The sequence below is a fragment of the Schistocerca americana genome, chromosome 2 (assembly GCF_021461395.2).
Source record: "Schistocerca americana isolate TAMUIC-IGC-003095 chromosome 2, iqSchAmer2.1, whole genome shotgun sequence".
Classification (NCBI taxonomy): Eukaryota; Metazoa; Arthropoda; class Insecta; order Orthoptera; family Acrididae; genus Schistocerca; species Schistocerca americana.
Window position 1 is genome coordinate 560975227 of NC_060120.1, and position 27032 is coordinate 561002258.

At 38.2% G+C, this 27032-nt stretch overlaps 1 protein-coding gene across 2 annotated transcripts in view; it reads right to left on the reverse strand.

The window, feature by feature from the left end:
- LOC124595794 (phospholipid scramblase 1) overlaps nucleotides 1-27032 on the reverse strand; it is a 160287-nt gene that overhangs the window by 47512 nt on the left and 85743 nt on the right. For both annotated transcript variants that reach the window (XM_047134682.1, XM_047134683.1), the window contains exon 5: nucleotides 9377-9594. In XM_047134682.1, the coding sequence (XP_046990638.1) occupies nucleotides 9377-9594 (218 nt within the window). The remainder of the gene's footprint in view (nucleotides 1-9376; nucleotides 9595-27032) is intronic.

Here is a 27032-nt window from a genome sequence, read left to right on the forward strand (position 1 = left end):
CCTTTTCTGACATGTCTTTCAAATCTGAATTTTCCACTATCCTGGTGACAGTCACTGTTCTATCTTGCTGTGTGTCTTGTTTGTATTTTATCTTGAGAAATATAAGACTTAAGCATTGTTACAGTTATAGAGATTTGTTACAATATGCAGCCATTCTGTAATTAATTCTACAAGTTTGTTACTGTATTAGTTTTCCTCCAGATTTAATAATTTCTGCTGACATACTGGTGCCTATTGGCCCTTCTGTTTTTTCATACTTCAAATACTCTTTTACACGCCATCAACTACTAATTTCCAGAATGGCATTATTTTCATAATTAAATGTCTTTGTTTCCCATTTGTCAGTTCAGTTATACAGACATCTAAAGAATTTTCCATATGGTTGTTAATTAGTTTGACAGCTGCCATCATAACTGGTGAGATGTGATGTTGACCCAACTGAATTTTCTATTTGATTCCTTCATCCTCTTATGGATTTCGATCACTTCCATTTCAAATTTTAAACAGATCTTCTCACATTCTTGTGAAGGCATTTCCAAATAATTCTGTTTTATATAGCATATTCTTTTATGATATTATTGTCTTTGTGAAACTCTCATTTTTCTTTAATAATTACCTTGTTTCAATTGACATTTTTTTTTAGACTTGCCTTCTTCATACCTCAAACTCATTTAGCTATTTGCTTAAATACCTCCATCAAATAATTGTTGGCTTTTATTGTGTCCATATTTTCTAAGATGCTGAATTACTTGCTTAATTTGATCCAGTACAACACTTTCTTAATTAAATTCTAGTAATATACTATTTTGACCACCTACTCCCAGTTTCTTTCTAACTACATATCTATTTATCCACCTCAATATGTTGGCTTCCATGTGGAGGACCTGGGTTCGATTCCCAGTGCTGCCAGGGACTTTTCCTTGGTGGTAGGACTGGAACAGGGCGAACTGAGCCTCATGGTACTGAGGGAACTACTTGATTGAGAAGTAGTGGCTCCAAGGTCAAGAAAGCCAACAACGACCAGGAGCACTGTGTTTTGATCCACTACACCTCCATACTGCATCCAAATGACAGAACTGGCAGAGGATGACATGGTGGTTGGTTGATCCAGATTGGCCAGTCTGGGCCATAACGTGAAGCTTTGCTTTTTTACTTTGGTCTACAGTCTGTCCCAGGAGGGGTAGTCAATATTCAGGGATATAAGATGAACAATCAACTGAAGCTGAAAACTGAATATGGAAATATGCCCTATTCTCAATGGCTTCCGAGACAGAACACACATAATGCACACTGTTATGTATTTTCTGTATTCTTCGATATGCAGTCAGGCTTACACATGTGCAACAGGTACTAAACATTGCAACATGCATTTTACAAAACATCAATTGAAAAATACATTCTTTTAACACACTCACCTCTAAGTATTATTGTACACGCTACATTAGAGCTGTTGTACAGCTCACAATAAATGTCTGAATAACCCACAATCAACTTCAATGCACTTGTGCACTCTCTGGAAAATGTGTTGTGCTGCTTGTCTGAGTGCCTCTGTTTGTTCCCTAATGAGAGCAGAAGCCTCCATGATGTGACCAAGTTGTTCATCTTCTGCATTCACCTTTCGTTTGTACACCTCAGACTTCATTCAACTCCCTAAACAAAAATCTAATGGCGTAGGGTTTGGCAATCTTCATAGTCAATTAATTGTACTACCACAACCAATGCAGTGATTTGGGTAAGCGTGGTTGAGATGTTCTCTCATAAGTCAGGTACAATGTTGAGGGCCACCATCATGTTGAAAGTACATTGCAGTCCACATGGCCAAAGGAACTTTCTCAAGGTGTTCAACAAATGAGTTTTCCAAAAACTCCAAGTAATTCTGTCCCATTATTCACTCTTCTAAAATGTTACTGATCATGCTGCATCAATCATTGTTCAAAAAACAAACTTGGAAATTAGTTTCCATTGCAGCGTGTAGGTTTTCCTGTGCCCACTGACAATTATGAAGTGTGTTGTTGATTCCATTCCATGTAAATGTGGCTGCATTAGTGAGTAGTATTAATGGAAGAAAAGGATGATTGCCATCTAACCAATGAAAAAAATCAAGTCATGTGGCAGTGTCACCAACGCGAAGATTGTGGATACACTGTATCAGAAATGGATACAAGTTTTCTGCATGTACTGTTTACCATTCGGGTGTTTGTGGACATTCATACATGCAGAAAATTGTCATGTACCAGTAGTAGGACTATGCTGCACCATTTTAACAATGTGTTGCTGTTCCTGCAAAGGTTGTTGAACTACATGTTCAGAAGAAAAATGGGAACATGGAAGAATATCTGTTTCACACAATGTGCTGAAAACTCTATGATCAGATGTTCAACTTGATGGAAAACGCTAATGGTATTCTTCGACAGCTGCAGGAGCACTACCACTGCAGAAGCCACAAAAATACACCATATCTGCATATTCTTCATTAGTTCAGATGCGTGGCATTTTACCCAGCATATGTACAAACACAGTCAACTGATGCTTCTCTCTTATACTCTTTCAGTCTCTCTCACTACTTCACTCAGAACACATCAAGGATAATTGTGCATTCAATGGGTTAACATATACATCTACATCCGTACTCTGCAAAACCACTGTGAATTGCATGGCAGAGAGTATGTCACAGGGTTTCTTCTCATTCTATTAGCATATGAGGCATGGGAAGAGTGATTGTTTAACCCTTCTTGTACTATTGGGGTCAATCTGATCCATAAGCACACTGGAAATATATACATTCAAAATACACAATTTTCTTCTTCTAAGTCAATTGTATCCAATGATGTTTTGTTCATTTTTATATTTACAATACATTAAGTTTTATTCTTGGTTTCTGCAGTGAGTACCATTGGGGTCAATATGACCCCATAAGCACACTGAAAATCATATCTCCCTTGTTTTTAAATCTTCCCCCCCCCCCCCCCCCCCCCAATATATGATATCCTCTCTCTCTCTCTCTCTCTCTCTCTCTCTCTCTCTCTGTCCAATGGATCCAACAACATTTAGGCCTGGTTTTTTGCACTGAGTACCACAGGTGTCGATATAACACCAACCTAAATTTCCTTTTATTTCTTGAATGTAACAGCTATGAAACTATAGTTATTACTGTTACACTGAGCAACTGTAATTTATGTTTTTATGTTAGTACATTAAAATACTGCCAATACATCTGATGTAAATTCCTTGGGGTCTATACGACCCAAGTGGTACTTAGTGAGAGAAAAAAGCCCTGGTAGTAGAAGGGTTAAATGCCCCCATGAGACTGCAATCAGTCTAATCTTGTCCTCATAGTCCCTATGTGAGTGATATGTAGAGAGTTGTAGTATATTCACAAAGTCATCATCAGTTCCTAAAACTTTGTGAGTAGGTTTTCTGAGGATAGTTAATGTCTATCTTCAAGAGTCTGCCAGTTCAGATTCTTCAGTATCTCTATGACACTCTTCCACGGGTCAAACAAACCTGTAACCATTCATGCTGTCCTTCATATCCCCTGTTAGTTGCAGCCTTGGTCTAAGGGTAGCATCTTTGATTAGTTATCAAAACATCCTTGGTCCTAGGTTCGAACCCCACCACCACTTACATTTAGAATAAAAATTATCAGCAATGGCAGTCAAAGACTTTGAGCATAAGAAGTTGCCCTGAGTCAGCCAACGGCCCTGTCAAAGAGGGCAGAGAAGTAGACAGAGGTGCAGGGCACTCTCTTGCATTTGGGTAATTCCCCCAAAGGTGGAAGAATTAGCAATGATCATTGGCATGAGAATGCAGAGGGCAATGGAAACCACTGCATTACAGACACATAATGTGCACCCATATCTGAAAAAGTGTCATGATGATCTATCCGTTGGAAAAGTATTCTAGACCAGTCTCACATTCAGTACTGCTGGAGGGGACTGCCAAGAGGAAGGTGACCATGTGAAAAAAGATTGAATAACCAACAAAAGAATAACATTCTATGAGTCTGAGCATGGAATATCAGAATTCTGAACATGATGGGGAAGCTAGAAAATCTTGAAAAGGCTCAATCTGGATATAGTGGGGGTTAGTAAAATGAAATGGAGTCAAGTCAGGGATATCTGGTCAGATGAGTATAGAGCAGTATCAACAGAAGTAGGATTTGTTATGAATAGGAATGTATGGCGGAGAGAGAGTGGGGCAGTTCAGTGATAGGGTTGTCCCTGTCAGAATCAACAGCAAACTAACACTGACAATGACAGTTAGGTACACATGCCGGTGTTACAAGCTGAAGATGAAGAGAGAGAGAAAGTATAGGAGGGCACTGAACAGATAATTCAGTATGCGAAGGGAGACGAAAATGTAATAGGCATGGGAGACTGGAACACAGTTGTAAGGAAGGAACGGAAGAACGGGTTACGCAAGAATATGGGCCTGGTACTGGGAATGAGAGAGGAAATGGACTAATTGAATTCTGGAATAAATTTCAGTGAATACTCTGTTCAAGAATCACAAGAGGGGGGGTATACTTGGTAAAAGCTGGAAGACATGGGAAGATTTCAGTTAGATATCATGGCCAGGCAGAAATTCCAAAATCAGATATTAGATTTAATGTGTACACAGGAGCAGATATAGACTCAGTTCAAAATTTAGTAATGATGAAGAGTAGGCTAAAGTTTAAGAGATTAGTCAGAAATAATCAATGCGCAAAGAAACAGGGTACAGAAATACTAAGGAAAGACGAGATATGCTTGAAGTTCTCTAAAGCTATAGTTACTGTGAAAAGGAATAGCTCAGTAGGCAGTTCGGTTGAAAAGGAATGGACATCCATAAAACGGCAATAACAGAAGCTGGAAGGAAAAACATAGGTACAAAGAAGATAACTGTGAAGAAACCATGGTAACAGAAGAAATACTTCAGTTGATTGATGAAAGAAGGACGTACAAATATGTTCAAGGAAATTCAAGCATAAAGGAATACAAGTCATTTAGGAATTATATAAATAGGAAGTGGATGGAGGCTAAGATGATATGGCTGCATATCAAATGTGAAGAAATCGAAAAAGAAATGATTGTCAGAAGGACTGACTCAGCATACAGAAAAGTCAAAACAACCTTTGGTGAAATTAAAAAAAAAAAGGTTCAAATGGCTCTAAGCACTATGGGACTTAACTGCTGTGGTCATCAGTCCCCTAGAACTTAGAACTACTTAAATCTAACTAACCTAAGGACATCACACACATCCCGAGGGAGGATTCGAACCTGTGACCGTAGCGGTCGCACGGTTCCAGAATGTAGCACCTAGAACTGCTCGGCCACTCCGGCCGGCAGTGAAATTAAAAGCACAGGTGGCAACATTAAGAGGGAAAAGGGAATTTCACTGTTAAATGCAGAGGAGAGGGCAGATAGGTGGAGAGAGTACATTTAAGGCCTGTATAATGGGGGAAAGACTTGTCTGATGACGTGGTAGAAGAAGAAACAGGAGTCGACAGGGAAGAGATACGGGATCCGTTATTAGAAATCAGAATTTAAAAGATCTTTTGAAGACTTAAGATCAAATAAGGCAGATGGAATAGATAAGATTCCATCAGAATTTCTATAATCATTGGAGGAAGTGGCAACAAAATGAAATTTCAAAGTTGCACAAGCCGATAACTGTGAGAATTATCACACAAACAGCTTAACAGCTCATGCATCCAAGTTGCTGACAAGAACAATATACTGTAGAAAGGAGAAGAAAATTGAGGCTGTGTTAGTTGGCAATCACTTTGGCTTTAGCAAAAATAGTCACCAGAGAGGCAGTTCTGACATTGTGGTTGATAATGGAAGCAAGACTAAAGAATAACCAAGACATGTTCATAGGATTTGTCAACTTGGAAAAAGTGTTAAACAATGTCAAATGGAAGATGTTTGAAATTCTGAGAAAAATAAGGGTAAGCTGTAGGGAAAGATGGGTAGCATACAATATGTACAAGAGCCAAGAAGGAATAAAAAGAGGGGAAGACCAAAAATAAAATGCTTGGATTGAAAAGAGTGTAAGACAGGGATGTAGTCTACTGTACAATATATACATAGAAGAAGCAATGGTAGGAATAAAAGAAAGGTTCAGTGAATGTAATTAAAATTCAGGGTGAAAGGATATCAATGATATGATTTGCTGATGACACTGCTATCCTCAGTGAAAGTGAAGAAGAATTACAGGATCTGTCGAAAGTAATGAGAAGTAGCAAAAATGAGAACAGTCATAAACTTAATATCAGGACTAGTGATCATGAAGTAAATGAAGTTAAGGAATTCTGCTACCTAGGCAGCAAAATAACCAATGGTGGACGGAGCAAGGAGGACATAAAAAGCGGACTAGTGCAGGCAGAAAGGTTCTCCACAGAATCAGCGAGGAAATGAATATATGGTAAACAATGACAAGATGAAGGGACAAGATGGTAGAACATCTGTTAAGACATCATGGAATTACTTCCATGGTAATACTACAGGGAGCTGTAGAGGGTAAAAATTGTACAGGAAGACAGAGATTGGAATACATCCAGCAAATAATTAATGATATATGTTCCAAGTGCTACTCTGAGATGAAGTTCTATTTCATAGGGGTTCCACACAGTTGAGCAATATTCTAGAATGAATCGCAGGAGTGATTTGTAAGCCATCTCCTTTTTAGACTGACTGCATTACCTCAGTATTCTACCAGTAAATGGATGCCTACCACCTGCTTTCCCCCTGACTGCACCTATGTGATCATTCCATTTCATATCCCTACAAAGTGTTATACCTAGGCATTTTTAGGAGCTGGCTTATTCCAATTGTGACTCATTGATAGTATAGTTATAGGGTAAAACATTTTTGTTTTTTTGTTTTGTGACGTGTGCAGTTTTTCATTTCTGAATGTTTAAAGCAAGTTACCAATCTCTGCACCTCTTTGAAATCTTACCAAGATCTGATTGAATATTTATGCAGCTTCTTTCACATTATACTTCATTATAGATAACTGCATCACCTGCGAAAAGCCTGATTTTACTATCAATATTGTCTGCAAGGTCATTAAGATACAAAATGAACAGCAAGGGTCCCAACACACTTCCCTGGGGTGCACCTGAAGCTACTTCTACATCTGATGAGGACTCTCCATCCAAGATAACATACTGCATCCTTCCTACCAAAAAATTCTCAATCTAGTCACAAATTTTGCTTAACACCTCATGTGGTCAGTGCTTTTGACACTGATGTGGTACTGAGTCAAACGCATTTTGGAAATCAAGAAATGGAGCCTCTTCCTGACTGCCTTGATCCAAAGCTTTTGGTAACTCTTGAGAAGAGTGAGAGTTGGGTTTCTCATGATCGATGTTTTCGGAATCCATGCTGGCTGGCAGGGGGAGGTCATTCTGTTTGAGATATCTCATTATGTTTGAGGTCAGAATATGTTCTAAGACTCTACAACAAATCAGTGTCAAAGATACTGGATTGTAGTGTTGGGGATCACTTGCACAACTTTTCTTGTAAATTTGTGTGAACTGTGCTATCTTTGAAATACTGGGCACAGTTTTTTGTCTGGGGGATTTACAGGAGATTATAGTTGGAAGAGGGGCTAACTCGGCTGCAAATTCAGTACACAACCTGATGGAGATTCCATTGGGCCTTGAAGAACACCACTGAAACACTTATTTCACTCATCTTTTCAGTGTCACAAAGATTAAATTGGGGCAACACTCCTGGGTTTTCCATTGTAAAGTAATGTTTGGAAATGGAGTTAAGCATTTCAGCTTTTCTTTTTCTACTCTCAGTTTCAGTTCCTGCTTTGTCCATAAGTGATTGGACAGTAACTTTGGCGATACTAACAGCCTTCATGTAGGACCAGAATTTCTTTGGGTTTCGTGAAAGATCTTTTGGCAATATTCTGCTACGGTAGTCAGTGAAAGCTTCTTGACAACAAAACATGTTTCATTCAGTATCTCTCTATCTACACTCCTATGCTTTGTTTTCTGTCTATTATGCAGTGGTCTCTGTTTCTTTACAAGATTCTTTACAGTGATTGTATACCATGGAGGGTCGCTCCCGTTATGAACTGTTCAACTGGGTACGTATCTATCCAGCAGGTCTTGGTCAACTTGAGACATGGTTCTTCTACATGCTCCTGTCCTGTGTTGAAAGTTTCAAATTCTTTATTGAGATATGACACTACTGCTTTCTTATCTACTAAGTTACTGAACATGTATGCCAAAAACACATACATACATCCATGTCACTCGCCCAAAAACAAATGTACATTCATGTATTCTATTTTGGAAACCATTCGCAATAGGACACATGTTCATATGGAGTTTACTGCTTCAAATGAGCATTCCCATCATAACCCTGACCATTCCTCCTGCGACACACAGTACATCTATTTGTAGAGTGCATGTCAGTAGCCTATGGTCATATGAAATTCTAGAAGGGTTCATGACTGTCATGTCTTTTAGAATTTCTTTATGAAAGTTTTTTACAGATTAAAAAGACAATGTGTCAGACTAGGAATCAAACCTGGAACTTGAATATTTGTGGTTAATTCTCATGCTCACTGACCAATCCCTACACAACTCATGACCTGCTCCCATAGCTTTACTCCTGTTCATCTCACAAAGTATGAAGAAAAACTTCTGTGAAATGTGGAATGTAAGGAAGAGGTACTGGTATAAGGAGAGCTGTGATGCAGGTTGTATGGTCTGTTGGAAACAGTGTCGTCAGTGAAATGCCAGGTTCCAGGCTTGAGGCCTGGTTTGGTCCACAGTTTTAATCTGTCAAGCAGTTCTGGAAGATTCATTTTGGAATTTATTTATCGTCTGTCAAAACACAGTCACTTTTATTTTTAGTTCCACTGCATTCTTGCCTGGTGCATCTTCTACTCTTTTCTGTCATTATACAAAAAACAATCAATTTGTTTAAAATTATCTGAGCATGCCGGCAAAGAGTAAACAATGAAGCACACAGTGAATGATAGAAACAGAAACTGATAACATTGTGGAGTGTTAGTTACTGTACAAAAATATTTATGTTGATACACATTTATCATTTTGGCCATGTAACGAGCAACCTATCTGTGGAGGCATTCATACAAACACATTGTACTCTGAACCACAATAGGAAGGGGACTGAATGCTACCAGTTTCATTTTCTTCTTTGGGAACTAAAACTCTTTGATGTGTACAAGTGCAACAACAGGTCATAAATTAAATAATCTTGCCTTACGTGTTTAGTGGAAATACTAGATGGTTCATATAGGATTTGAAACATTTTTTGATTAACGAGTGTTCTTCATGATCAATGTGCCACTTCATTCTGCATTAAAGTTCTAAATACCTTATGAATGAAATAACCAAAGGAGTACTTACTTGAAGACAGCATGGAAACCAACATGTATCACATGCCAAAGGACGATTCAAATGAATCACTTCATTTCTAAAATTATCCAGTATCTTCATATCAAATGGCCTCAGAGGACCACAACAATTGCGAGTCAGGCAATCGGAATCCTCCACAGCATAATATACTTTCTGGCCAGCACTGTTCTTTATAGTGAACTTGTTTTTTGTCTCAAATCCAGTCAATGCTGCAATACAACACATATCACATGAGTTAAAGTTACCAATATCAACATGCTTTTGTTACATACAGAATACAATGTATGTGTAAATGGAAGGGGGATCACAGCTCTCAGCTACAGCAGGACATTAAGCAGAATCAGTGGCGACGAGTGAAAATGAAAATGTGTACCGGGCTGGGGTTCAAACCCTGGATCTCCTGCTTACTAGGCAGGTGCAATAACTACTGCACCTCTGGGACACAGCGTTATCGTCACTGCACGGGCTATCTCGGTACACCTCACAGCTGATCCACACGCCCACTGTGTGCCACCTATCTGCAGTCCTTGTCCATTAAACTCCTGTTTGCTACTCAGAGGTTCCCACAGGAGGTCTGACGTCTTTCATGCATTCACACTGAACAAAGAGGATCCATATCCCAGCCAGGCTCATCATTATTTTTATGAATGCAAGGTGTTTGTTCCTACGAAAGAACATATATCATACAGGTCCAGCAGCTGTGAAATGCTATATGAAAATAGACAGGAGATCACTGCTGTGATGCATACCGAGATCACCCATGCAGTTGCGATAACACTGTGTCCCAGATGGTGCAGTGGTTACTGCAACTTCCTAGCAAGCAGGAGATCCTGGGTTTGAATCCTGCTCTGGTACACATTTTTGCTTGTCACTGCTGATTCCACTTAATGTCCCACTGCAGCTGAGCTGACAGCAGGGATCCCTCTTCCATTTAACATAGAGTATTTCAAAGCTGTTGGATCTGCGTGGTGTCTGTTCTTTCAAAGGAACACACACCACGCACTCAAAAAAAAAAAAAAAAAAAAAAAAAAAAAAAAAAAAAAAAAAAAAAAAAAAAAAAAAAAAAAAATAAATTTGTATAAGCTTGGCTGGGCAACAGATCCATTTCCTTCAGTGTGAATGCATGAAAAACGTCTGAGCTCCTGTGGGAATCTCTGGGTAGTGAACAGGAGTTTAATGGACAGGAACTGCAGATACGTGGCACACAATGGGAGTGTGAATCGGCTGTAAGATGTACCGAGATAATACATGCAGTTGCGACAATGCTGTGTCTGGGATGGTGCAGTGGCTACCGCACCTGTCCAAGAAGCAGGAGATCCCGGGGTCAAATCCTAGTTTGGTACACACTTTTGCTCGTCACCACTGATTCCACTCAATGTCCCATTGCAGCTGGCAGCAGTGAGCCCCCTCCATTTACACATAGTATTTCACAGCTGCTTGATCTGTGTGGTGTCTGTTCTTTTGAAGGAACAGATCACCACTGATCATTTTTCAGTGTTTTACCACCTGATAATATATGAGACTATACGTACTCACCATCATCAGCTGCAACATATGACACATTATCTGATATTTTTTCTAAGTTTCTTTTCATGTTGTAAGAGCTGACATTGAATTTTATGTTTCATCTTCTGCATTCTGTATGTTTGAGACAGTTTATTGGCTAAGCAACTTATGGAATACTTCATGATGGTACATAGTATGAAATTTCAAAGAAATAAAACTGACCTAACTGGCATCACAAAGAGACGTTAATAGACACACAGACTAAATCAAACACTATGTGGAAATTCCTTTGGAACTAGTGTGATAACAAGCTAAATGCAGTCAACGAACACACAAACTACTTACACAGCTCATGTCAGCATAATTTGGACTTTAAGAGTATTGTGCTGACCAATATAACCTTGCTTTAAATACTGCCATTGCCTCTTGTCTTACTCACATCCGCCATTATGCTGTTATCTGATTGAGGACTGACAAAATGTGCATTCAGAATAGCAGGTGGAATTGCTATATGGTATACTTTATCACCACAGTTTATTTCTGTTTTAATAATTTCCCATGCAGCTTTGCATTTACTCACTGAGTTCAGTATATATGTATAATATACTTTGCACTTAGCTCCTTGATTTTAGACCCGTAAATCTTTTTCACTTTCATATACTTTATTGTGCTTAGATCTATCATGATATAGTAGCATTATGATTCTTATTTTACTTAGATGTGAGGTGTGCCAGCTTTTTAAATTTTGTGGTTTGGTGTAACGATTTTGCTTCAATATTTTATTTAGGACAACATGGTTCAAAATTTTCAGTTAACAGTTCTAAAAATTTGGTGGTAGATTCATTTGCACCAGCAGTAGTTATTATTTTATCTCAATTATTAAATTCACTTTACTTATCAACTTGTTTAGCTTTGATTCATTAATTGGTATTATAATTTTTCTCCAGTCTGTGAAAGTTTCAGTTGCTTCACTGTTAAAGAGTTTGTCTGAGCCATAGCTTGACTGTGTCAAATTCTGTTTTGTTTAGATGAAAATTACATATTATGTTATATAGACATGCTTCCTGTCTTGTGGGTTTGTCATTTACCCACCTGAAGTTCAGGGATCTTACTGTATTTAGCAAGTGGTCAACATTTCTATTCTTTAAACTAATTACTGTAATCTATGTATTTGAGTAGCAAGAGTATCAGTTTCTCCAGGAACTCCACAAACAGGTCTTCATTGTGTTTTTGTGGGTGGTATATTGAAGCTATTATAATTTCCTGTTTGGGCAACATTATGGCTGCAGCTTCAAATTTTGCTTCTATGCACAGACCACTTCCATCTACAATTTCATAGATTAGGTTCACACTATTTTTAACATATACAGATACACAACCACATTTAGTACCTGTTCTACAGTAGCTAGTTGCCATCACATATCCAAATGGTACAGTTAATTTTAGTTCCTGATTGCTAAGCCAGTGTTCATTTATCGAAATCATAGTGCAGTTTAAGTTTCCCTTGTATTTATCTTTCTGTGGTGTTCCTGTAGCCCTTCAGCAAAAAACCATTGAGATGGGATGGAACAGTTGCTTTCCTCTTCCTCAGTATATGAACACTTGATGAGTTTTCCAGTGTTGACTGATCCTTAAGATGGCATGGAGGTGAAATTCTTGTCTTCTTAGGGGGATGAGTGGCTTCTATTACTTCTGATGGTGTTGATGTAGCATTTTCCATTACTGATGTTGATTCTTCTCTTGTTGCCTGTTTTTCTGACAATAATGATTCTGGGGATGCTGCTGCCACTTGTGACTGTGGCTCTGCTGCTGTTGACTGGGATGATGATGACATTGCTTTTTCGGTTATTGCTGCTGCTGCTTCTGATAATACTTTTGTTTTTGTTGATGCTGATTTAGCTGCCACTGGTGTTGGTTCTGCTAAAGTAGCAGTAGCTGCTGCAGTTGGTGGTTGCTGCTGTGCTATTGTTTGTGGTTGGCACCCAACAATTGGTTCTGCTATTTTAGACACATGATTTATTCTTTTGCTATCTGCGGTCAACATTTCCAGAGTTTTATAGCTGAGAAGTCGCTTACCCTTTCCATTTATGTGCATTCAATGCTTTGTGAAACTGTCTCTCTGTAAGCCGTCAACAGATAGAAACTGAGTGTTTTGATACATTTTGCAGATCTCCTCAAACTGTTTGTTGGCCTTAATAATTTCTCTATTTACACATGACTCTTTTATAAGGTCATATCTATGTGGTATTTCAATGATGATCATATTTTTGTTCTTGTTAGAGTCCAGTACTACCTTCAGATTTTGTACACCACTAGACAAATGAGAAATCATTCCTATAAACATCGTTGGCAACCCCCCCCCCCCCTCCCCTCATTTTCATGTTAAGTGCATATAACTACAAGAACATAAAATTTTTGATAGACCACACCCATGACAATCTGTGTATATGTTTACAGAAGGTTTCTGTCCTATTTGTATGTTTAGGCCTACTTGTGTTTGTAATTTTGTTTGCACACATTTCTTCTGCACTTGTGTCTGTCTCTCAACGACACTAAATTTTTTTTTTTTTTTTAATGGCACTTGGAACACATTTTCAATGCATTTTCTGTGGGTGAACTTTTTATAGTTACACAATGCCATCTAATGAATGAAATATGCACTTATGGAATATTGGACAAGCTCTTTGATTACAACCCAACAGATTATTCTTAATGGAGAACGCTTGTCTCGTGTAAAAGCAAACTTCAAGAACAGCCTTGAGAGTTTTACAGTGCTATTACTGTTCAAAATATTTGGAAACAATCTGGTGGATAATAGAGCTCCTCGAGGCTGTTCATAAATGACGCTGTTCTATACAGAGAAAATGAAACACCAGAAAATTATAGCTAAATGCAGGAATATCTGCAGTGGACTGATGCTTGATGTAAGCACTGGCAGTTGACTCACAAAAAGTATAACAATTAAAATGGAAATTGTAGGAGATTGTACATAAATAAGCTGAAGACCCATTATCATTTGACTGCATGACTGGCAATCAATCATTGGCATTGGTCATAGCTACAAGTAACTACGAGTAGGCATCCACCTCACACTGGCCCTAGATTTGTTGGCAAAGATTACAGTCAATTTTATTTTCACGTCCATAACACCAATATGGCAAGTGAAAATAGAGGTTCATTTAGGGGCTATATTTTTGCACAACTTGGCATAGTGTGACACTGAATTTTTGAGCTTTAGTAGCATGCAGACCCTTTTAGAAATAAAAAGGCTGCATAATTACATTGACTTTGATGTAAAAAGCTGTTTTCTATCTTGTCCTGAAGTCCCATGCACCTAAATGAATGATCTTCTGCATTCTGATAAAATGTCATTGTAACTATGTTTATAAAGGATTTATGATGATGATGATGATGATTAGTTTGCGGGATGCTCAACTGCGCCGTTATCAGTGCCTGTACAAATTCCAAACATTGCTCAGTCCAATCTGCCACTTTCATGAATGATGATGAAAAGATGAGGATAACACAAACACCCAGTCATCTTGAAGCATGTGAATATCCCTGACCCCACTGGGAATTGAACCCGTGACCCCGTGCTCAAGAAGCGAGAACGTGACCGTGAGACCACGAGCTGTGGACTATAAAGGATTTGTCCAATCTGAGTTTTTCATCTACATCTACATGGCTACTCTGCAAATCATACTTAAGTCCCTGGCAGATGATTCATTGAACCATCTTCATGCTGATTCTCTATTATTCTACTCTTGAACAGTGTGTGGAAGAAAAGAACACCTGTATCTTTCCGTGCCAGCTCGGATTTCCATTATTTATGATGATTATTTCTCCCTATGTAGATTGGCATCAATGAAATTTTTCACTTTCAGAGGAGAAAGTTGGCGATTGAAAATTTGTAAGGAGATCCTGCAGCAGCAAGAAATGTATTTGTTTTAATCCTGTATCATTTCCGTGACACTCTCTCCCCTATTTCTCGACAATACAAAATGTGCTGCCCTTCTTTCAACTTTCTCAACGTACTCTGTTAATCCCATCTGGAAGGATCCCACACCACACAGCAGTACTCCAAAAGAGGATTGACAAGTGTAGTGTGGGCACTCTCTTCAGTAGATCTGTTGCATCTTCTAAGTGTTCTGTCGATAAAATGCAGTCTATTGTTCACCTTCCCCACTTCATTTTCTACGTGTTCATTCCAATTTAAGTCTTTTGTAATTGTAAATCCTAAGTATTTAGCTGAATTTATGGGCTTTGGATTTGATTGATGTATCATGTAACTGAAGTTTAATGGATTTCTTTTAACACTCATGTGGATGACCTCATACTTTTTATTACTTAGTCTCAACAGCCAATTTTTGCACTACACACATATCTTTCCTAAATCATTTTGTCATTAGTTTTGATCTGATGATGACTTTCCTACATGATAAACAACAGCATCATCTGTACACCACCTCAGATGGCTGTTCAAATCTTTTATTTACTATGCACGATGTGTTCTAGTCTCAACATCAAAGTCGTAGTCATTACAGTAGTGCCCTTTAATAGACTATGCACTGAAAACTATTAGCATTGAATCATAAGATTAAATAAAGGAGATGAAATATTTGCATACATCTCACCACAAAAATACGCTCACATAACTTTAAACACTAAAGTTGAAGTTCAGTTTGTATTGCCAAATGCTAAATAAATAAATGCAAATCACACACCCATATTTCCATACATGTTAAAATTGCACACAAGGCACCGGATGGTGCTCATTTCAGGCATGTCAACAGAAGAACAATACACAGCATGGTAGGTAATCCTGAAGGAGGTGATAGGAGACAGTGTTGAAACACAAATTCAAAAAACTGTGCAGCAATGGTGTTACATACATGAGAATAAAATTATGGTATTATCTCCCAACACTAATAAAGAACATCACAGAGCTACAGAATTTTAGAATCATCTAGGATCAATCATAGTAGAGGACTATTTTTACAGCATACAGGAATTCTTAGGATATGATCTGGCACAATAAGCAGCAGGATGGCTGAACAACATGAGGCGTATGTGTGAAGTCAATTTATCCATTTTTGTTATATATGCAAGTGTGTGTAAAAGGACAAATGAGTATAAATTTTTAAGTGTAAGAGCCTGTAACCTACCAGAATAGTGTGGTGATGATACTGTTTGCAGAGTTCAAATATTCCTTAGTTCATTGTGTATGTTTTTTTTCTGGAAATATCTATAATTTATTTATTTTCTGAACTCTTTAATACGCATCTCCTTTCAGATTGTACCCATTATGTGAAGCAATGTACAGTACAACTCAAAAGTAACCATCATAGCACTGTCCATCATCTACCATCATATCATTACTGATTTGACTGATATCATGATGTAATTTGTGTACTATGTTTAAAGATCACAAAAAATACAATACAGTTTCATCTTGATTTCATTTAGTAACTGTAAGAGCATCATGTAACATCCCATGAAATTACCAAAATTGTAAACCAGAGTAATTTGAGCTCGTATGGTGATGTACTGATAGTGCACTTGCAACATATTACTTGCCCCTTAACAGGCTTTGAGAAGTACCAATGATGATGTAGATGCATGGCAGCTGAAGAAGGCCCCCTAACATCATTGTCATCACGCCTGTGCCAGAGAGATATCAAAATATTCCAAAAGCTATGCCATGAATGGCAGTCCTCACATGGGTACACTGGAATGATAATATGCAACACAGACTCATTCGACCCATTTTTATATACCTGGCTTTCAGTTTGCTTCTGTTTTACAGAACATGACTACAGAATCAGACTCCTGTGAGATCGTTTTACTGCAGTGTTTGATGAAACGATGATCAGGCTTTTAACACCTCATCAACAATGAGGTTGTTAGAAATGGAGTATTAGCTCAGATGAGAGGAGGAAGTCAGCCATGTTATTTCAGAATTGCCTTAAATTATTTTGGGAAATTGCAGGAGAATTAAATCTGGGTAGCCGGACAGGAATTTGAAATTGTGTCATCCTGAATATGGATCTAGTATCACGGTGTTTGCTCTCTTAACAAAACTATCCAGTGAAATGTGCAGTCATGTTTATGAAACCTGTCTGTATTTTCATTTGGCAAACATCTTCATTCTGGGCACTTGCACTGCAACTTTTGTTAAAGACTGGATCCACCTGTATTTTTCCAGCCACACGGGATATTGTGACCAAAAAATTTCTGGAAGAAGAGAGAGGTTTTTCTGCATACTCAATATATAGGGTGGTTATAATTAAACTTTCACTACTTGAGCCTTTGCAGGAATGATGTTCACACTGTCTACTGCAGGACTTGCAGTGGTGTTTGTGTCATGACTTGCAATTAGGCACCAGAACTGGCATGGTTACGCAAGGTTGAAACACATGCATCAGCATGCATTACAGTTGCTGACAGTTAATAGCCTGCTCAAAGTGGACAGGGCTTTACTCGTACAGCTATTTTATCAAAACAGCACAGCAACAGCACTGCTGCTCTTTGCAAGTGTTGACCTATTAAAGGAATACGGTGAGGTCCTCTTTCTGTGCTGGTGTTGAAGAACTTTATTTGAAAGATTGAATCGAAAGGCAATTTGGGAATTACTCCTGGGGAGAGGACAATGCCCAATTGTGCCACAAATTGATGAGGAAGTTACTGTTGTCATAGTTGAGAATGCTTGACACAATGTGCAACTTTCAAGCAGCACACTACCTGTGTCACGACAGCAGAACATTCCATCATCTACCGTTGCTTCCTTCCTTTCCCACTCCGCTGCCCCCTCCCTCGCGCCCAGTGCCTCCAAATGTTATGTCTGTCCTGCAACCCTCTAGTGCTTGCACCCTCCATAAGGCAGCAATGACTTCACTACCCCACCTGTACCCTGTTATCCCTCCTTTTCTCTGCCGCACTTTGGATTGCTGCTTCAGTTTGACGTGGCAGAACTGTAATCTGACTGGAGAAGCCAAAAATAGTGGTCATGTCTGTGTGAAGTGTGTTTCCTTGTGTGTTTTCTTTCTGAAGAAGGCTTTGGCTAAAAGTGCAATGTGTAGCATCCATTTCATTGCACCTGCCTGCAACTCAAAGTGTCATCTTTACTGTGAGTAGCGATCTATCTTTTTCATAATATTGTTAATTTGTTTCACAATTTCCTGGTCTCTTAGTTCTGTACCTTACTTTTTCATGTCCATGCAACAATCAAAAATAGAAACTGTGTTAACACATTCTTTGGCGCAGCAAATTCTTATGACAGGATTTAGTATTTCAAGCTTATCATTTTCTGTTCTGATGCCACAATGATGATCCATCACATGGACACAGTTTTTCTGATACTTGTGCTTTGAAAAATTTAGCCTGAGTAAGCATAAATAGTATACGGCAGCACAGTGATAATTTATTTTTGTAAAAAATTGTACAGATTTATCTTCTAACCATTCCTTATCTTTTTTAATATATACGCTCATCTTTCTAGGACTCCATGTCTCAATCTGTAAAAATGGAAGCCTTATAAGATCAATCTGTTGTCCACCTGTCTGTTCGATTGTTAACGCTTGAGTAAGCGTACCATTTTTCATAACATGAGCGTGTGCATGGTGCACTTTGTACACACGTAAAGAATAGCTGTCTTTATGTTACCAATGTAATCATTTACGAGCAAAATCACAGTAAACATCTTTGTGTAACTAAACAATGATAATATATGAGATAAATCATTTTTCAATTAAACAATAATAAAATAAAGTTTTCATTAGATCACTCTGTTTGTACACAATGTAGTTGCATCAGACTCTGCCATCCACTTACTTGATTACTAATTATCTTATACATAACTGTCTCACTGTGGTATTGTGCTGCTAGCTTGGAAGCAGGGTCATTTTCTTGCCCGGGTCGTAATTTTTTTTCGCCTGTCTCGCTGTTTATTGTATACTATTGCTGATCACTTGGACATATCGCAGCACAAATTATTACTGTGCTAGCTGAATCAATAATGAAGAAGTAGGTACAGGCTCACAATTGTACAATAACAATGGAACAGTACAAGACAATGTTATTTGTGACTGGTGCACTTTATACATAGATGCGCCCACTCGAGGGTTAAGAACACTATTTCTCAGGAACGAGTAGACATATGAAGTTCAAATTTATGTCACACTTTGAGGACTATGGCCCTTGGCATGTAAAAGTTTTAAGCTTCAAGCAGTTCTATCAAAAGATATGTCACATATTTCGATACTCGAAAACCTACTCATCAAAACCCACAGGGTACACTTCCTGTTCACTTAGAATCATGAAGTTTGGCATGAAGCAAGGTTTCACATTACAAGTAAAGGGAGAAATAATTTATAATTATACCACCTGACAAAAATATTTCTTTTTGTCATTTGTTATTAGACTTCAAATGTGAAATTAAAACATTTTCAAAAGTCTAGGAATCCTTGAGATTGATACCTTGCCAGTATCAATTTCAATGACAGGCAAAAAACTGTCAATATTCTTGATTCCTGGAACGAATAAAGGGTCTATATACATAATTAAGTTTGTGCAGAGCCCTCAGTGTGCGAGTCCTACTATCACCTGGCCAATTTTTTAACACATATCTCACCTTGTTTCATATCCACAATGGTTCTTCTTCACAATAGGACCAACAGAACACAATGAATAAATGAATGAATTCTTACTTTACAATTTTATTTTCTCTCAGGCAACAGTTTGTTGACATCATTAAACCAATAATGATATGCATGACCACTATACACAAACTAGTGTTAACATTCATCTCACAAGCCAGAGACAGCCCCATTATTCTTTAATATGTTATGCTGACCACTGATTTGTTAAATAAAACGCAAAAGGTTTCATCTTTCATTTTGTCATTTTTGCCCTAGATGATTTTGAGGAACTAAATATTTTCAACACAAGCAAAGCAACAAAATCTTATGAATTATAAGATGAAGGTTTGTGAAAGCAATTAAGACACTGGAAAGTTGTGGGCAAAGCGAGTACTTAACAGTACTATAGTAATAGGGGATAATTAATGGTAACAAGTTTACACAGCCACAGCATGACTCTGCTCACTTTCATTTATTTTTATATATTTAATATGGTAGGGTTAGGACGAGTTGTCCATATTTCTATGTAGCTTTGATAACAGTCTATGTAAATAAGACTATAATATATTTAGAAGTCTACTCACATGTACCTTGCAAATTTGTGTGCATTAACGATCTAGCTCCATCAAATTACACAAGCAGTTTCTGTTTCAAACCTAGGAAAGAACACATTCATACCACTGTTGTTGTGGTCTTCAGCCGAAAAACTGGTCTGATGCAGCTCTACGTACTGCTCTATCCTGTGCAAGCCTCAAATCTCCAAATAACTACTACAACCTACATCCTCTCCACGATTTTTACCCCCTACACATCACTCCAATACTAAATTGGTGATCCTTTGATGTCCCAGAACATGTCTGATCAATCAATCCCTTCTTTTGGTCAAGTTTTGCCACAAATTGCTTGTACGTCCAATTCCAATCAGTATCTCCTTATTAGGTATGCGGTCTACCCATCTAATCTTCAACAATATTATGAAAAGGAAAGTTGCTAATCACCATATGGTGGTCACACACACACACACACACACACACACACACACACACACACACACACACACACACACCCCTGCAACGGTGTGTGTGTGTGTGTGTGTGTGTGTGTGTGTGTGTGTGTGTGTGTGTGTGTTCCTGGATTTTCCATTGTTTGATTCATCTAATTTTCAACATTTTTCTGTAGCAGCACATTTAGAAAGCTTCTATTCTCTTTTTGTCAAAACTGTGTATCATCTGCGTTTCATTTGCATACATGGCTACATTGCAGGCAAATACCTTCAGAAAATACTTCCTGACACTTGAATCTGTACTCAATGTTAACGAATTTCTCTTCTCCAGGAACACTTTTCTTGCTATTGCCAATCTACATTTTTACATCCTCCATACTTCAGCCATCATCAGTTATTTTGCCACCCAAAGAGCAAAACCCATTTGCTACTTATAGTGTCTCATTTCTTATTGTATCTTCTTCAGCTACTCCTGATTCAATTTGATTACATTCCATTTGTTTGGTTTTCTTTACTGTTTGATCAATGTCAAGATTGAATAACATCAGGGATAAGTTACAACTCTGTCTCACGCCCTTCTCAACCACTGCTTCCCTTTCATGCCCCTCAATTCTTGTAACTGCCATCTGGGTTCTACACACATTGTAAATAGTCTTTCACATGCTATAAATGTAGATTTGCCTTTTCCTAACCTATCTTCCAAGAGAAGTCATAGGTTCAGTATTGTTTTGCATGTTCCTACATTTCTCCAGAATCGAAACTTATCTTTCTTCAGATCAGCTTCTAAAAGTTTTTCCACTCATCTGTAAAGAATTAGTACTTGTATTTTGCAGTCATGATTCATTAAACTGATAGTTCAATAATATTCATGCCTGTGAACACCTGCTTTCTTTGGAATTGGAATTATTACATTCTTCTTGAAGCCTGAGTATATTTCAACTGTCTCACTGTATTACTACCTTTTTTCTTTTCCTATTTTGTATGTAAGAACTATTTGTGAAATAACTATGTAAACAAAGCAACTGTGCTCTACTTTAAATTTATGCATTTACGTGAATGTATCAACTCGTATAACCTCAAATATATTCAATGGACCAATTTTGTTCACCTGACATTTTTATGCTTTGGATGTTTTTTTATATCTATTCTGAGTTTTGTCTTTCATTGTCTTACTCTCATAAGATATGGATGCCATTCAACTGTGCTCTTTGTGAAGATTATTATGTAAATGATTATTAGGCTTTCTTAACACTGTATGAAGTTAAAGTTATTCTGCCTTTTATTTATAACAAAAACCATGTCACTTTTATATGATTTCAAATTTGTGTGACGTGTTTTCATAGGATCATGGCTGGAAGAGATGCATTGACGGCATATTGTTAGTGGACATTAATGAGCAAACACTTTTCATGTTCAGTCATTACTTTTCATTGCGTCTTTTGCTACACGTCTCTCAGATACTTGAACTGGTCATTTTATTTGTATTTTGCAGGATTTTCATGCAAGCTATGCAAAGGATGATTCAATCATTAATCTACTGACGACGACATCGTCATGTGGCCCTACGCCACTCGGACACAGGCCCCGTGAACATTTAAAAGTTTTTGATGATGGTTAATCTCCCTTCTCTATGTTGCAACCTTAGCTTCACACCAAACTCAGTATGAAGCACTGGTTGTATTACTACCCTTAGCCACATGTACTGCAGACAACAAAATGTGCAACCATCGCTTGGTGATACCCACTCCTTTTTTTAAATTTATATTACATCACTGAAATTACTGTTTTTGAATCTATTTAAAGGAACCATGGACCTTGCCGTTGGTGGGGAGGCTTGCGTGCCTCAGCGATACAGATGGCCGTACCGTAGGTGCAACCACAACGGAGGGGTATCTGTTGAGAGGCCAGACAAACATGTGGTTCCTGAAGAGGGGCAGCAGCCTTTTCAGTAGTTGCAGGGGCAACAGTCTGGATGATTGACTGATCTGGCCTTGTAACATTAACCAAAACGGCCTTGCTGTGCTGGTACTGCGAACGGCTGAAAGCAAGGGGAAACTACGGCCGTAATTTTTCCCGAGGACATGCAGCTTTACTGTATGATTAAATGATGATGGCGTCCTCTTGGGTAAAATATTCTGGAGGTAAAATAGTCCCCCATTCGGATCTCCAGGCGGGGACTACTCAAGAGGATGTCGTTATCAGGAGAAAGAAAACCGGCATTCTACGGATCGGAGCGTGGAATGTCAGATCCCTTAATCGGGCAGGTTGGTTAGAAAATTTAAAAAGGGAAATGGATAGGTTAAAGTTAGATATAGTGGGAATTAGTGAAGTTCGGTGGCAGGAGGAACAAGACTTTTGGTCAGGTGATTACAGGGTTATAAATGCAAAATCAAATAGGGGTAATGCAGGAGTAGGTTTAATAATGAATAAAAAAATAGGAGTGCGGGTTAGCTACTACAACAGCATAGTGAACACATTATTGTGGCCAAGATAGATACGAAGCCCATGCCTACTACAGTAGTACAAGTTTATATGCCAACTAGCTCTGCAGATGATGAAGAAATTGATGAAATGTATGACGAGATAAAAGAAATTATTCAGGTAGAGAAGGGAGACGAAAATTTAATAGTCATGGGTGACTGGAATTCGTCAGTAGGAAAAGGGAGAGAAGGAAACATAGTAGGTGAATATGGATTGGGGGGAAGAAATGAAAGAGGAAGCCGCCTTGTAGAATTTTGCACAGAGCATAATTTAATCATAGCTAACACTTGGTTCAAGAATCATAAGAGAAGGTTGTATACCTGGAAGAATCCTGGAGATACTAAAAGGTATCAGATAGATTATATAATGGTAAGACAGAGATTTAGGAACCAGGTTTTAAATTGTAAGACATTTCCAGGGGCAGATGTGGATTCTGACTACAATCTATTGGTTATGAACTGCAGATTGAAACTAAAGAAAATGCAAAAAGGTGGGAATTTAAGGAGATGGGACCTGGATAAACTGAAAGAACCAGAGGTTGTAGAGAGTTTCAGGGAGAGCATAAGGGAACAATTGACAGGAATGGGGGAAAGAAATACAGTAGAAGAAGAATGGGTAGCTCTGAGGGATGAAGTAGTGAAGGCAGCAGAGGATCAAGTAGGTAAAAAGACGAGGGCTAATAGAAACCGTTGGGTAACAGAAGAAATATTGAATTTAATGGATGAAAGGAGAAAACATAAAAATGCAGTAAATGAAGCAGGCAAAAAGGAATACAAACGTCTCAAAAATGAGATCGACAGGAAGTGCAAAATGGCTAAGCAGGGATGGCTAGAGGACAAATGTAAGGATGTAGAGGCTTGTCTCACTAGGGGTAAGATAGATACTGCCTACAGGAAAATTAAAGAGACCTTTGGAGAGAAGAGAACCACTTGTATGAATATCAAGAGCTCAGATGGCAACCCAGTTCTAAGCAAAGAAGGGAAAGCAGAAAGGTGGAAGGAGTATATAGAGGGTTTATACAAGGGCGATGTACTTGAGGACGACATTATGGAAATGGAAGAGGATGTAGATGAAGATGAAATGGGAGATAAGATACTGTGTGAAGAGTTTGACAGAGCACTGAAAGACCTGAGTCGAAACAAGGCCCCGGGAGTAGACAACATTCCATTAGAACTACTGATGGCCTTGGGAGAGCCAGTCATGACAAAACTCTACCATCTGGTAAGCAAGATGTATGAGACAGGCGAAATACCCACAGACTTCAAGAAGAATATAATAATTCCAATCCCAAAGAAAGCAGGTGTTGACAGATGTGAAAATTACCGAACTATCAGTTTAATAAATCACAGCTGCAAAATACTAACGCGAATTCTTTACAGACGAATGGAAAAACTGGTAGAAGCGGACCTCGGGGAAGATCAGTTTGGATTCCGTAGAAATGTTGGAACACGTGAGGCAATACTAACCTTATGACTTATCTTAGAAGAAAGATTAAGAAAAGGCAAACCTACGTTTCTAGCATTTGTAGACTTAGAGAAAGCTTTTGACAACGTTAACTGGAATACTCTCTTTCAAATTCTGAAGGTGGCAGGGGTAAAATACAAGGAGCGAAAGGCTACTTACAATTTGTACAGAAACCAGATGGCAGTTATAAGAGTCGAGGGCCATGAAAGGGAAGCAGTGGTTGGGAAAGGAGTGAGACAGGGTTGTAGCCTCTCCCCGATGTTATTCAATCTGTATATTGAGCAAGCAGTAAAGGAAACAAAAGAAAAATTCGGAGTAGGTATTAAAATTCATGGAGAAGAAGTAAAAACTTTGAGGTTCGCCGATGACATTGTAATTCTGTCAGAGACAGCAAATGACTTGGAAGAGCAGTTGAACGGAATGGACAGTGTCTTGAAAGGAGGATATAAGATGAACACCAACAAAAGCAAAACGAGGATAATGGAATGTAATCAAATTAAATCGGGTGATGCTGAGGGGATTAGATTAGGAAATGAGACAGTTAAAGTAGTAAAGGAGTTTTGCTATTCAGGGAGTAAAATAACTGATGATGGTCAAAGTAGAGAGGATATAAAATGTAGACTGGCAATGGCAAGGAAATCGTTTCTGAAGAAGAGAAATTTGTTAACATCGAGTATAGATTTAAGTGTCAGGAAGTCGTTTCTGAAAGTATTTGTATGGAGTGTAGCCATGTATGGAAGTGAAACATGGATGATAACCAGTTTGGACAAGAAGAGAATAGAAGCTTTCGAAATGTGGTGCTACAGAAGAATGCTGAAGATAAGATGGGTAGATCGCGTAACTAATGAGGAGGTATTGAATAGGATTGGGGAGAAGAGAAGTTTGTGGCTCAACTTGACTAGAAGAAGGGATCGGTTGGTAGGACATGTTTTGAGGCATTAAGGGATCACAAATTTTGCATTGGAGGGCAGCGTGGAGGGTAAAAATCGTAGAGGGAGACCAAGAGATGACTACACTAAGCAGATTCAGAAGGATGTAGGTTGCAGTAGGTACTGGGAGATGAAGAAGCTTGCGCAGGATAGAGTAGCATGGAGAGCTGCATCAAACCAGTCTCGGGACTGAAGACCACAACAACAACATTAAAGGCAGTAACGAGTCATCATACATCTTGGACACCAGATGGAATAATTTTGTCATGGCTGGGTCTCTCAATGATATCAGTACTTATGATGGAATGTCATCTACTCCAGGTGTCTTGTTTACACTTATGTCTTTCAGTCCTGTCAAATTATTCTCACAATATAACATCCTCATCTCTTTTCATTATGTCCTCTTCATCTATAATATTGCCTTCAAGTTCATCTTCCTTGTATACACCCTCTACATACTCTGTCAACCTTTCAGTTTTCCCTTCTTTCCTTCATATTGGTCTTCCATCTGAGCTCTTGATATTTATACAGCTGCTTCTCTTTTCTCCAAAGGTCTCTCTGATTTTCCTGTTGGCAGTATCTATCTTTCCCTAGTGAAATATCCTTCTAAATCATCTAAATCCTTATATTTGGCCTCTAGCCATTACAGCTTAGTGATTTTGCACTTCCTGTCAATCTCGTTTTTTAGACGGTTTTTTTCCCTTTTGCCTGCTTCATTTGGCACTGTTTTGTATTTTTGCCTCTCATCAATTTGTCAATACCTCCTACGGTACCCAAGGATTTATGTCAGGCCTTGCCTTTTCACCTATTTGATCCTCTGCTTCCTTCACTATTTTATCACTCAAAGCTTCGCAGTAGTCTTCTACTGTATTCCTTTTCCCTGTTCTAGTGAATCATTGCCTAATTCTCTCTCTGAGACTCATTCTTTCAACTTATCTAGGTCCCATCTTCGTAATTTCCCACCTTTTTGCCACTTCATCAGTTTTAATCTACATTTCATAATCAATAAATTGTGGTCAGAGTCCGCTATCTGCCAATGGAAATGCCTTACAATTTAAAATCTAGTTTCAAAATCTCTGTCTTACCATTACATAGCCAATCTGAAACCTTCATGTGTCTTATGATTGAAGTTGCACACTTGTACTGCTACACTTTGCGTGTCACAAAAGTGCATTTGAAAAAGTATATGTGATACACACTGACAATGACATACTGAGCTTGATGCAGAAAACATCACATATTCACATGGAGAAATTTCTCGAGTTCAGTATTGCACATGAAATCATCAATTATAGAGTCTGTTTTAACCCTTGAAATAACAGGGGAGCTGGCGGCTAATTTGTGCCCACCTTTTGAAAATACATTCCAAATATGCTTTAAAATTTTCAGTTAAGCTTAACCCGTAATTTAAGTTTCATTAGTAGATGTGACTTTTCACAGTGAATGTTATCTACACTACTACATAAAGTGAACCTGTTGTTTAACTTTGTTACAAAAATCTCAAAAAGTTCTTGACTAATTTCTTTCAATTTTTTACAAGATGCTCCAATAAATTCTCAACAAAAAACTCAGTTTTTGACAAAATAATTTAATTGAATAAATAAAAAAATCTACTCATCAAGCAGTGG